The sequence below is a fragment of the Loxodonta africana genome, chromosome 2, assembly GCF_030014295.1.
Source record: "Loxodonta africana isolate mLoxAfr1 chromosome 2, mLoxAfr1.hap2, whole genome shotgun sequence".
In the NCBI taxonomy this organism is placed as follows: Eukaryota; Metazoa; Chordata; class Mammalia; order Proboscidea; family Elephantidae; genus Loxodonta; species Loxodonta africana.
Window position 1 is genome coordinate 153685067 of NC_087343.1, and position 14109 is coordinate 153699175.

The 14109-nt window shown below is 42.7% G+C and overlaps 2 protein-coding genes across 2 annotated transcripts; both read left to right on the top strand.

Moving 5' to 3' along the window:
* The first annotated feature begins 1821 nt into the window (after positions 1 to 1821).
* LOC100672684 (protocadherin alpha-2-like) lies at positions 1822 to 4278 on the top strand. Its single transcript, XM_064279768.1, has one exon. The coding sequence runs from the start codon at positions 1822 to 1824 to the stop codon at positions 4234 to 4236; it is 2415 nt and encodes an 804-aa protein (XP_064135838.1). The 3' UTR covers positions 4237 to 4278.
* Positions 4279 to 8840: 4562 nt separating this feature from the next.
* LOC100672967 (protocadherin alpha-3-like) lies at positions 8841 to 11363 on the top strand. Its single transcript, XM_010593921.3, is given in 2 exon segments — positions 8841 to 10343; positions 10346 to 11363. Coding segments are annotated over 2 exon segments (2472 nt in total). The 3' UTR covers positions 11315 to 11363.
* The last annotated feature ends 2746 nt before the right edge of the window (positions 11364 to 14109 follow it).

Consider the following 14109-nt stretch of genomic DNA (forward strand, 5'->3'; position numbering starts at 1 on the left):
AATTATGTTGTGATTTCTTCTTATATAAAAGAAGAAAACAGCTAACTGACATAGAAATGTAGCAGGCACCTCTTCATTTTTCTTGCCTAGCATCCATTTACCTTTCTTATAACAGAATTTTTATTTTCCTTTGGGCCTTTGTAGTAGTTTTGTGCGAGACTGGGTTGAAGGTTTTGCAAGAATGAATGCTTGGATATATAAACCTATGGAACTGACAATTTGATTTGATAAGTGCAAAGGCCTGGATCAAATACCTGGATTCTATGTATAATTCTGTTATATCTCAACAGTGCCATGTTGCTATATTGGCCACTGGTTATATACAAAAATACTGGATATCACACCAATATAGTTGCACTGCAGCTATGTAATGATGTAATAGCCAATCTGTAACTATGTGCAATCAGTTTAAGTTCTAGGAGAGTTTGGTATATGAGCCCTTGCCCTGACCTTCACAAGAACCAACCTCTTCATTCTCAGTCCACATAATTTAGATGGGGCTGATTCCATCTCCTGGTGTGAACAAGTGACACATGTCTGGCCAACGTAAGAGCCATCAGAACTATTGACAAAGACACATCATCTGAACAGTCAAAGAATGTGATATGTAGATTTTTACTAGGCTATTAGGAAAAAAAGCAATTTCTTTTGAGAGTTGCTATACTAATAATATAAGCCAAATGCTGATTTGGTTAGTTTGCCATCACTTGGGAAAAGCCTACCTAATAATAAGGTTAACAGAGAAGAAAAGAAATTGTAGACATGAGGATATTTTCCTATGGCATTATTAAAATGTGTAGATCCAGCTCTGCTTGAAACCAGTAAATCATTACTCATGCCCATGTATAAGCCGATAAAGGAACGATTAAGTCAGTTTAGTTGGGATTCATTATTAGAGTACTGATTAATATAAATACACACTTCCACAGAGGGTATGAATAAGTATCTTAAGATATTGGACTTAAAGGAGAAATCATTATTGTGCTCCAGCACCAAGAAAAGCTAACTTCTTTTGAGCAAAGATTTTTCTTGTATTTTATGAACACTGTGAATCTTGCAATTAATTTTATTTTCCTCTTTTCTCTAAGAAGGCAAAGACAAAATTTGTGACCTACTTAGCCTAATTGATAATGACCTTTTAGTACACTGACTCCACCCCTGGGTTTCCCCTTATTTAACCTAGTATTATCTTTATTCTATTTTTACTTTTTTGTGTGTGTGGGTTAAGAGGTCAGGTAAGATTAATAAAACACTATGTTCTCAAGTAATTAACACAAAAAAGAGACCAATTGTATTGCATTGAAACTCAAATATAATAGAAAAGAAAGTAATTCTAAATTAAGAGTACATTATCGAAATGCGGATGAAATAAATTAACTTCCAAATATCTATAAACAACTTAAAAAATTAAATCACAAAAAACAGAGGTATACACAAATATATTTTCAGTTGAGTAAAATACTCTTTGATTGGTATGCAGTTTGTTTGAATACATGGTAAAAGAAAGATGACAATATGTTTCAGAGTTTAAAATAGGCATTTTTTCACGATAGAAGCTATGAATAAACTTTGACCAGAAAATTGTTTCGTTTAAAACCTAGATGATTAACAGTAGAGCCTACATTTTAGCCACATGGTGTCGCTGTCTACCACAGAGTGCTCTCTAATCCCGTGAGGAAGGAAAAAATAGCAGAAGCCCTTTTGTCACTCCAGAGAAGGACAATAAGAGGAGCTGCAGGACTTGAGCAGAGAATAGAAGATAATATTTACATTTTTTCAAAATATGATTTTCTAGTTTGATTAACTCACTGAGGATTGGTAATGGTGTTTTCTACGAGGGGCCGGAAAGTCCGGCGCCTGCTGCTGTCGCTTCTGCTCCTCGCAGCCTGGGAGGCCGGGAGCGGCCAGGTCCACTACTCGGTCCCCGAGGAGGCCAAACACGGCACCTTCGTGGGCCGCATCGCGCAGGACCTGGGGCTGGAGCTGGCCGAGCTGGTGCCGCGCCTGTTCCGGGTGGCGTCCAAAGGCCGCGCGGACCTTCTGGAGGTGAATCTGCAGAACGGCATTTTGTTCGTGAATTCTCGGATCGACCGCGAGGAGCTGTGCGGGCGGAGCGCGGTGTGCAGCATCCACCTGGAGGTGATCGTGGACAAGCCGCTGCAGGTTTTCCACGTGGAGGTGGAGGTGAGGGACATTAACGACAACCCGCCGGTATTTCCCATGGCAATAAAGACTATCTGGTTTCACGAATCGAGGCTGCTTGACTCGCGGTTTCCTCTAGAGGGAGCATCTGATGCGGACATCGGGGTAAACGCTCTGCTCTCCTACAGGCTCAGTTCCAGTGAGTTTTTCTTTCTAGACATACAGACAAATGATGAACTAAGCCAATCTCTGTCTCTTGTACTGAAGAAATCTCTGGACAGAGAAGAAACTCCCGAGATTAATTTGTTACTAGTGGCTACTGATGGGGGCAAACCTGAGCTCACGGGCACGGTCCAACTGCTTATTGAGGTACTAGATGTGAATGACAACGAACCTAGTTTTGATCAATCAGTTTACAAAGTACAATTGTTAGAAAACATCGCAAACGGAACCTTAGTGATTAAGCTAAACGCTTCTGATGCAGACGAAGGATCAAACAGCGAAATAGTGTATTCACTCAGTAGTGATGTACCTTCTACCAAACAGAGCAAGTTCAAAATAGATCCCAGCTCAGGAGATGTCAGAATTAAGGGACAACTAGATTACGAAGAAATGAAATCCTATGAGATCCAAGTCGTTGCAGCTGACAAAGGAACTCCATCAATGTCAGGGCACTGTAAAATTTCAGTAAAACTCGTAGATATCAATGATAACAGACCAGAAGTCTCCATAACGTCTCTTTCACTCCCCATACGAGAGGACGCTCCACCTGGCACCGTCATCGCCCTCATCACGGTATCTGATCGCGACTCCGGTGCCAACGGGCAAGTGACCTGCACCCTGACACCCCAAGTCCCCTTCAAGCTCGTGTCCACCTACAAGAATTACTACTCGCTGATGCTGGACAGCGCCCTGGACCGCGAGAGCGTGTCGGCCTATGTACTTGTGGTGACAGCGAGGGACCAGGGCTCTCCTTCTCTGTCGGCCACAGCTAACTTATCCGTGGAGGTGGCCGACGTGAACGACAACGCGCCCACGTTCGAGAAGCCTGAGTACACGGTGTTAGTGAAGGAGAACAACCCGCCGGGCTCCCACATCTTCACGGTGTCAGCGCGCGACGCGGACGCGAAGGAGAATGCGCTGGTGTCCTACTTGCTGGTGGAGCGGCGGGTGGGCGAGCGCGCGTTGTCGAGCTACGTGTCGGTGCATGCCGAGAGCGGCAAGGTGTACGTGCTGCAGCCCCTGGACCACGAGGAGCTGGAGCTGCTTCAGTTCCAGGTGAGCGCTCGCGACGCGGGCTTCCCACCTCTGGGCAGCAACGTGACGCTGCAGGTTTTCGTGCTGGACGAGAACGACAATGCGCCGGCGCTGCTACCGCCTGGGGTGGGCGGCGCGGTGAGTGAGCTGGTGTCTCGGTCTGTGGGTGTGGGCCAAGTGGTGGCGAAGGTGCGCGCGGTGGACGCCGACTCGGGCTATAACGCGTGGCTGTCGTATGAGCTGCAGCCGGCAGCCGGCGGCGCGCACATCCCGTTCCGCGTGGGTCTGTACACCGGTGAGGTGTGCACGACGCGCGCCCTGGACGAAGCGGACGCGCCACGCCAGCGCTTCCTGGTGCTGGTGAAGGACCACGGGGAGCCGCCTCTGGTAGCCACGGCCACCGTGCTGGTGTCGCTGGTGGAAAGTGGCCAGGCTCAGAAGACGTCTTCGCAAGTGCCGTCGGGTTCTGCTGACCCGGCGGCGACGCTGGTGAATATCAACGTGTACCTGATTATCGCCATCTGCGGAGTGTCCAGCCTGTTGGTGCTCACGCTGCTGCTGTACACAGCGCTCTGGTGCTCGGCGCCACCCACAAAGGGCGCGTGCGGGCCGGGGAAGCCCACACTGGTGTGCTCCAGCGCGGTGGGGACCTGGTCCTACTCGCAGCAGAGGCGGCAGAGGGTGTACTCTGGGGAGGGGCCGCCCAAGACTGACCTCATGGCCTTCAGCCCCAGCCTACCTCAGGGTCCAGACTCCATGGAAGAAAGACAACAGCCCTCAGAATCAGAGCACTTAGGAAAGGTGAGCTTTTTCATTTTTTTTCCCTACCAATTCTAGAACTATTCTATTTCCTTTATTTATTATTATGATAGCTATTAATTATTTAGTTTCATACATCTGCCTTTACTTTATATCATTATCCTACCATGCAATATGGGGTATCAATTAGACTTCAGGCTCTTCCATTGAGAATTTATTTAAATGCTTTTCTTATTTTTACGTTAAATCAAATTCTACTCCAATTGGCTTTTCCAAAATTAAATCTATCCAGGATTTTAAAAAACCTTGAAGTGTTGAATAACACTTCAGCGAAATTTAATATTGCATGTAAATATTTTTCTCTCAAGTTTTTTTGAGATCACAATTGGAAAAAATTAAAGAATGCGATTATAATGTGTTTCCAATTTGCATAATCTATTCATTATGTCTGAATGTTTGAACATTTTCTAGATTATTCTTTGGGTCATAAATTAATTTGTCTTTACCTATTTATGCAACATTTATTTTTTTCTTTTCCTTGTGTTTGAAAGCAGCTTGAATGGATCTTTTAATACCAAGACCCTCTAAATTGTCTACCATAGGTTATTACAATACCTAATCTTAGGTATTTCTTTTACAAGTAAAATAACTTGTCATTTGGGACAGAGATTTCAGACTTGGATCATCTTCGAAGTTTTAAGGCACACTAGAGAGTTCAGTGAGGGCAGAATCTCTCTTAATTTTGTTTAATTCAAAAATGTTAACATTTTAAAATCACATTATGGCCAGATGGTGGGACTTTGTCCTCATGGTGGTGTTGTTAGGTGCCCGTAGAGTCGGTTCCGACTCACAGCGACCCTATGCACAACAGAACGAAACACTGCCTGGTCCTGTGCCATCTTTACAATCGTTGTTATGCTTGAGCTCATTGTTGCAGCCACTGTGTCAATCCACCTCGTTGAGGATCTTCCTGTTTTCCGCTGACCCTGTACTCTGCCAAGCATAATGTCCTTCTCCAGGGACTGATCCCTCCTGACAACACGTCCAAAGAATGTAAGATGCAGTCTCGCCATCCTTGCTTCTAAGGAGCATTCTCGTTGTACTTCTTCTAAGACAGATTTGTTCGTTCTTCTGGCAGTCCATGGTATATTCAATATTCTTTGCCAACACCACAATTCAAAGGCGTCAACTCTTCTTCGGTCTTCCTTATTCATTGTCTAGCTTTCACATGCATATGATGTGATTGAAAATACCATGGCTTGGGTCAGACGCATTTTAGTCTTCAGGGTGACATCTTTGCTCTTCAACACTTTGAACAGGTCCTCTGCAGCAGATTTGCCCAATGCAATGTGTCTTTTGATTTCTCGACTGCTGCTTCCATGGCTATTGATTGTGGATCCAAGTAAAATGAAATCCTTGACAACTTCAATCTTTTCTCCGTTTATCATGATGTTCCTCATTGGTCCAGTCGTGAGGATTTTTGTTTTCTTTATGTGGAGGTGTAATCCATACTGAAGGCTGTGGTCTTTGATCTTCATTAGTAAGTGCTTCAAGTCCCCTTCACTTTCAGCAAGCAAGGTTGTGTCATCTGCATAACGCAGGTTGTTAATGAGTCTTCCTCCAATCTTGATGCCCCGTTCTTCCTCATACAAGAGGAGAATTCTAACCTAGAATCTTAACATTAGCATGTTGATCAGTATCAGCATCATTGGGTTAATGGATGAGGGTCTCACGCTGTGCATTGAGATGCCTCTATTATAATACTATACATTCAATGGCATCTAATAGTTACACTGATAGCAAATGAAATGCCACATGAAAATTTAAAAGAGCAAGTCTCATAATTATTATCAGGAGTTACCTAATAAGTGATCACCCTCCTCTGGCATGTCACTTTAGGTCTGGGGTAACATTTTCCACGAGTCCGTAGGCTCACTAAATTTCACCTGGCAGCGTATATCTTCCTAATGAAGTTGGAGTTTTTCCAAGGTTAGGGATTGGTATTTGATGACAACATTTTCATTTGAAATTCCTGTGTTGTCTAGTTAACACACGAATCTAAATGGTCTCTTACTATTTGGTTCTTAGTTATTTGTTATTTTCCTCCCAAATATGTGTGGATACTGAGGAATGATAGAAATAAGTTCCACTCAGTGATCTTAGCCTCAGCCATTTCACAGATAGGTCACAACACTAGTTTCCATCTAGGATCTGCTTTTCAAGTGTTTGAGGAGTTTGTTGGGCAGAAATCTTGAACTCCATTTAAGGATAGTGTATTCCTACAGGAAACTTCTTAGCTCCTCCAAGCTGATAAACTGCAAGATGCAGAGAGTATGTATTTCCTGGTAATCAGAAAATTTCATCTGAGGCTTTTACAAAGAAAAATAAGTGGCTTGGATAAATGAGGAAAAAGCTCTTTCTTGGGAGGAGCCATTTTACACAGAGTGCCATAACTTCTTCCCACTTCCTTGAGATTTCTGTGCAGAAGGTATGAACGGTCAAGTGGAATTTGCCCCACTGGATGCCTGGTCATTACATTTGTACCATAGGTGAATGATAAGCTTTTAAAATTATATCCAGGTGTTCCCAGATCTATTGGTCTATAAATTCTTGTTAGTTTCTTATTCTTATTTGCATTTTTTAAAACTAAAATTGCCTAAGGAAATGACTAGAGAGTGGAAATTATTCATTGTTTCTTATCCACACATAGGCTCAATCTTCTAAACTCATAGTTTCTTTAGTACTATATTCATCTCCTGATAGTAATTATGAAATCTACTGTTAAAAATTCTCTTTTGACATTCCATTTTGCATTTAATGTAGTCCTTAAATGTCATGAAATATGTAGTTTTACAATAAACTGTAAAGTCATCAAAGTGTTAACTGGCATATTGATGTCTATAATTATTTCCTAGATCCATACCTTTTGGAAATAATTTTTAAGTGTTTACTTACCTGTTCTTCATGAACTAGTACAGTAGAATCAATTAGAAATTAAATAAACTTGATTATGTTTAATATGAAGAAACATCATTAGTGTAAATCACTTCTTTACTTACCTTACTTAAGAAAGTTAATTTAAAATATTCACTTATTTATTAAAACATTAACTGGTAATGTATTTTACTCTAAACATGAAGATAAAAATGAATAAGATGCAGTCCTGGCTTGCACTCAATGAGTGCACAGAAAAAAAAATACTGATATGAAAACTTTTCTACTAATACTTAGATCATGCGTTTAATTTCATTTTTAAAAAAGGTCTGGCTATAGACAAAAATTGGGGCATTCTCTTACCTCCCTAAATTCAACATCTTCTCATGAATTTCCTTTATGCCACTTCCAGTTGGTCAAAGAACTCATGCCTCTCACTGTATTCCCAGAGCTCTTGAGAATATTTCCTTGCCTAGTCTTACATATGTTGGATATTGACTTATGGTCCAAAGTTACGTTTCTGTCTTCACTGGTTGGTTAAATCACCAATGCTTTCAAGTAACAACTTTTAAAGGAACTGGAATTCAGAAATTCATCCAGAATAGAGATGATCCAGAATAAGAAAAAAAAATGCTACCGTTATTTCATATGTAACATTTTAGCATATTCGGGTAAATTCAAAAGTATCAATGGTATGGAAAATTAAAAAATGAATATAATCTTCTTTGGTGTAATGGGAATGTAACAGATATCCAAATCATACAATATTGTCATGCAGCCAAAAAAAAAAAAAAAAAAAAACCCCACTAAAGAACTGCAGCGTAGAAGACTGGTTTCTGATATCTTTATACAAATAACAGCTAAGACAGCCAACAAGGATATGGTTCTTGAATAAAGGACACAGGAATTATTTATAGACACTCAACTGATTATTAAATTTAAGTAAACATATTTTAAATTGACAATTCCCATAATAATAGTGTAGTATTTATTACATAAAATGTGTGTGTGTGTCTATGTATACACATTTTACAAATACTTCAGTGTCTCTAACTTTTGATAGCCACAAACCTCAAAGAAATAATTTTTCTATAAAATGTAGCCTTGAAGGCCAACTGGTTTAAAGCTTGGCATCTCAAGCCTGATAGGATCCTACCTAAAAATGGTCAATTAATGTTTTAAAGTTACTTAATCTTCATGTATTTCCATTTTCTTATTTGTAAAAGTGAATAATATTAATACCTTTCTCAGAGGGTTGTGAGAATTAATGGGATAATCTCATTAAAACAAAAAGAATGGTGCCTGTCGCATGGGAAACGTTTCCAATAGATATCCACTACTGTTATAACTATTAGTTATGTCATCAATTGGCGTAACTGAAAGAGCTGAATCAGTGTAAAAGTTTTAAGGATGTATTTTGATTTAAAAAAATAAAGACTTTGAGGACTGCTTGAAGGACATTACACGTGAAAATTAAAAGCTTGCGCCGAAAGGTCCAAGAAAAGGGAAAGAAGTGAAATGCCATTTATTTAATACTTACTCATTTAACCACATGATGTCGCTGTCCACCACAAGGTCTTTCTCCACGAAAGAAATACAGCGTGCAATACGTACTCAGATGCTGTTTTCCTCACCATCTCTGAAATACGGTACGGTAAGGAGAGTCAAGAAATGAAGAATAAGAAACTCCTTGTTTTTCTAATTTTGGATAAATATTAGAGTGACCCAATATTTGAAAAAGTCTTGCAATGGTGTTTTCCTGGCGAGGAGATCTGGAAACCCGGAGCCTGCTGCTGTCGCTGCTGCTCCTCGCAGCCTGGGAGGCCGGGAGCGGCCAGGTCCACTACTCGGTCCCCGAGGAGGCCAAACACGGCACCTTCGTGGGCCGCATCGCGCAGGACCTGGGGCTGGAGCTGGCCGAGCTGGTGCCGCGCCTGTTCCGGGTGGCGTCCAAAGGCCGCGCGGACCTTCTGGAGGTGAATCTGCAGAACGGCATTTTGTTCGTGAATTCTCGGATCGACCGCGAGGAGCTGTGCGGGCGGAGCGCGGTGTGCAGCATCCACCTGGAGGTGATCGTGGACAAGCCGCTGCAGGTTTTCCACGTGGAGGTGGAGGTGAGGGACATTAACGACAATCCCCCGATTTTTCCAGTGGCAGTAAAAAATCTGTTTATTTACGAATCCAGGCCGCTTAGTTCTCGGTTTCCGCTAGAGGGCGCATCAGATGCAGATATCGGATCGAATTCTTTGTTGACCTACCGGCTCAACTCCAATGAGTATTTTACCTTGGAGGTTAAAAGAAATGATGAAGAGACGAAATCTCCTGGACTTGTGTTGAAAAAACTTCTAAACCGAGAGGAAACTCCTGAGCATCATTTAGTAATAACAGCAGTTGACAGTGGGAAACCAGAGCTCACTGGCACAACTCAACTGAAAATCACTGTGCTAGATGTAAACGACAACGCCCCAGCATTTGAGAAGATGGTCTACAAAGTGAGATTATTTGAAAATGCACCAAATGGTACCCTGGCAGTGACTGTTAATGCTTCTGATTTGGATGAAGGCGTAAATAAGGACATTGTATATTCTTTCAATATAGACACGTCAGCAGATATTCTGTCCAAATTCCACTTAGATCCGGTTAATGGACACATCAGTGTAAAGGGTAACATAGATTTTGAGGAAACAAAGTCATATGAAATTCAGGTAGAAGCAACAGATAAAGGAAATCCCCCAATGGCAGATCACTGCACTGTTCTATTGGAAATTGTGGACACCAATGATAATGTACCTGAGCTGGTTATCAAATCACTATCGCTACCTGTATCTGAAGATGCTCCACTCGGCACCGTCATCGCCCTGATCAGCGTGTCCGACCGCGACTCCGGTGTAAACGGGCAGGTAACCTGCTCTCTGACGCCTCGTGTCCCCTTCAAGTTGGTGTCCACCTTCAAGAATTATTACTCTCTGGTACTCGACAGCGCCTTGGACCGCGAAAACAAGTCGGCCTACGCGCTGGTGGTGTCTGCATGGGACGGGGGCACGCCTTCTCTGTTGGCCACCGCCAGCGTGTCCGTGGAGGTGGCCGACGTGAATGACAACGCGCCTGCGTTTGCACAGCCAGAGTACACGGTGTTCCTGAAGGAGAACAACCCGCCAGGCTGCCACATCTTCACGGTGTCAGCGCGCGACGCGGACGCGCAGGAGAACGCGCTGGTGTCCTACTCGCTGGTGGAGCGGAGGGTGGGCGAGCGCGCGCGCTGTCGAGCTACGTGTCCGTGCACGCTGAGAGCGGCAAGGTGTACGTGCTGCAGCCGCTGGACCATGAGGAGCTGGAGCTGCTGCAGTTCCAGGTGAGCGCGCGCGACTCGGGCTTCCCGCCTCTGGGCAGCAACGTAACGCTGCAGGTGTTTGTGCTTGATGAGAACGACAACGCGCCGGCGCTGCTACCGCCTGGGTCAGGCGGTGTGATCCAAGCGGTGAGCGAGCTGGTGCCGCGGTCAGTGGGTGCGGGCCACGTGGTGGCGAAGGTGCGCGCGGTGGACGCTGACTCGGGCTACAATGCGTGGCTGTCGTATGAGGTTCAGCCAGCGGCGGACAGCGCGCGCAGCCCGTTCCGCGTGGGTCTGTACACAGGCGAGGTGAGCACGACGCGCGTCCTGGACGAGGCTGATGCCCCACAACAGCGCCTGTTGGTGCTGGTGAAGGACCACGGGGAACCGCCGCTGACGGCCACGGCCACCGTGCTGGTGTCGCTAGTGGAGAGCGGCCAGGCACTAAGGACATCGTCGCGGGCGTCGCTGGGCTCCACGGGCCGAGAGACGGCGCTGGTGGATGTCAACGTGTACCTGATCATCGCCATCTGCGCAGTGTCCAGCCTGTTGGTGCTCACGCTGCTGCTGTACACCGCGCTGCGGTGCTCGGCGCCGCCCACAGAGGGAGCGTGCGGGCCGGGGAAGCCCACGCTCGTGTTCTCCAGCGCGGTGGGGACCTGGTCCTACTCGCAGCAGAGGCGGCAGAGGGTGTGCTCTGGGGAGGGGCCGCCCAAGACCGACCTCATGGCCTTCAGCCCCAGCCTCCCACCGTGTCCAGTTAGCGGGGGTACAGATGAGCAGCTGGCTGTGGATAGTGATCTTTCTTCCAAAGTGAGTAACTTTTCCATATTCTTCCAAAAAGTCACTTTTTATATCTCTAATATCTTCACCCCATTTGAAAGCATTTAATAGTTATTATATTACTCTTCTGTTTACAGTAATTGGAGTTTTTCAGCTATTGCTTTTGTGATTGAAGTGTCTTTGGATTTCTTGTGACTAATACTTTTAAACCAAAATGAGCAATAAGTAGATCCACACTTGTAGGTTTTTTTTTTTTTTTTTTGTCATAAGTAGATGGTGTAGTGGAATTACGTAATTGTTAAAAGTTTGGGTACAAACCTGAATTTCTTTCTTGGATGACTTTCATTGTTTAGAGAATTCCTCAGAATTTCGGTACACTAATACCTACGCAATGGAGCCCTAGTGGCGCAGTGTTAAGAGCTTGACTGCTAACCAAAATGTCCCCTGTTGAAATCCACCAGCCAATCCTTGGAAATCTTATGGGGCAGTTCTACTCTGTCCTATAGGGTCATTATGAGTTGCAATCGTCTCAAAAGCTACCGGTACAGATAATACCTACACAATGGCGCAATAGCTTTTGCCACTTTTTATTTGGGCTTCCTACATGATGTTAAACTCACTGCCCTGGAGCCAATTCCAACTCACAGCGACTCCATAGATAGTCCAAATGTCAGTGGCCCATTTTATGAGTTAATCCTAAATACTCAACACTCCCTTTTGTTATGCTTTTACGCCTTCACTTATAAATATTAGTTTTTGTCTTTTACAAAGTCTTTTTTACTTTCTTATTCACTTGTCTTAAGTATCAGTCTCCCTTTTCTACTTGAATATGATTTGTTTGAAGCCTGTGCTCTCATCTTGCAATACTGTTTATTTTTTTACAAATGTGTTTTTTTTAAATCCAGAGTAATCATTTTATTGCTTTTAGAATTGCATCTTTGCCCATCATCAGTTTCTCACTACTTTTTTTGGTGAGCCTTGAAAAAATCAATAGTAAATCAAAATGTAATAGTAAATCATCATTTAGAAAATATTCTTCAGTTAAGAATATTTTAATCATGTTAAGGATTATTTTCATCCTGATAATATGTTGAGAATAATACTATCTAGCCTACTAGAAAAATGTATTAGTCATTAACCTCTTTGCATACAACATTAAGGATGCTTGTGTCAAATAGGAAACCCTGGTGGTATAGTGGTTAAGTGTTAGGGCTGCTAACCAAAAGGTCAGCAGTTCCAATCCACCAGGCGCTGCTTGGAAACTCTATGGGTCAGTTCTACCCTGTCCTATAGGATCGCTATGACTCAGAATCAACTCTAAGGCAATGGGTTTGGTTTGTGTGTGTGTGTGTGTGTCAAATAATGAGCCCTGGTTTTGCAGTTTTAGGAGTTTGGCTGCTAAACAAAGGTCAGTAGTTATAATCCACCGGTCACTCTTTGGAACAGGACAGTTCTACTCTTTCCTATAGGGTTGCTGTGAGTCAGAATTGACTCAATGGCAACCAGCTTTTTTTTTTTTTAATGTCAGATAAGTTCGACATATCAATGTCACCACTGGTGACATTCTTCTGAATACCACCCTGTCTAGTAATGTTCCCCACCCCACCCACTGCCATCGATTCGATTAGTCATGCAGTAAGTACACCAGGATATGGGGACTTTGATCTTCAAATCTAGCTCTGTTCTTGAAATTCTTGACTAGCAAGACTTTTGACTAACAAGACATTTTGAAGACTTTGAGTTTCTTCTCTTTAGAAATGTACTGCTGTTGTACCAAGTGAATATTGATTGTTGTTGCTGAGTGCCCTTGAGTCAATTCCAACTCATAATGACCCTATAGGATAGATTAGAACTGCCCATAGGGTTTTTTGTTTTTTTTTTTTGGCTGTAATATTTATAGAAGCAGATTGCCAGCACTTTTTCCCATGGTGCTGCTGGGTGGGTACAAACCGCCAACAGAACACTTAACCATTGGGCCACCAGGGCTCCTTGAATACTGATTAAAAAAAAAAACTGATTAGGTGCCAAATAAGTATACTTTCCCATTCTGTTGCATCTCTCATTTATGCATTTGATTATTTTGAAAAATAAAGTGAATGGATAGGGAGTCCTGTTCACTTTCTTCCAGTGTGTTTGACACCTATCATTGTTTTGTACAAATCTGCAACTTGAGCCCTGAAACAGTTAAAGTACTCTGATTTATGTTTTGATTCAGAATTTTTTTTTGGTGGGTGTGGCTCTTCGTACAGAGAGCCTAAAGGTATTTCACTATATTGATTTTTTTTTTGTTTGTTTTAGAGAAATAGAGGGGAAAGAGACTTATGACCATTAGAGGCAAAGCAAGCTAGAAGATGGCCACCATTGCATTCTTCTATATTAAGTGTGTTTACTGTGTTTATTGGGAAGTCTTCATTGCCCATTAAAACACAGGGTGTCGAAAAGATCGTGCCTGCCTTGAACTGGAATGAAAATGAAGCTAAAACCCAGGTTTTCAAATTGGAAATTGAAATATGTATTAATTAAGGGAATGTCTAAAGAAAATATTTTTGTATGTCTACAAAATTATAGAGGCTGCTGAGACATCGTATTTTCCTGACATTTTAAGTGTCTCTAGAGCATCCTTTCTTATAGAGATCTAACCTTATTTACTATTGGAAATTTTTCTCAAATGACTCATTAATCCTCAGTGGGGTCAGGACTAGCTATGTTACCACCATAAATTAATTTTATTAGACAGTTGAAGAGAACCAAAACAACTTCTATTGGGTAAATATTCTGCAAATATTAGATAAGTACTTCTGAGCTATTAAAATATTAAGAACCAACTCTTACCTGTAAAAAAATTATGTAACAAAAAAGGAGGATAGGTCATATATACCCAAATGTCTACAAAAGAGAAACGA

Bases quoted from the DNA above. Each gene is read 5' to 3' on its own strand.
- LOC100672684 (XM_064279768.1), top strand. From the start codon at position 1,822: ATGGTGTTTTCTACGAGGGGCCGGAAAGTCCGGCGCCTGCTGCTGTCG.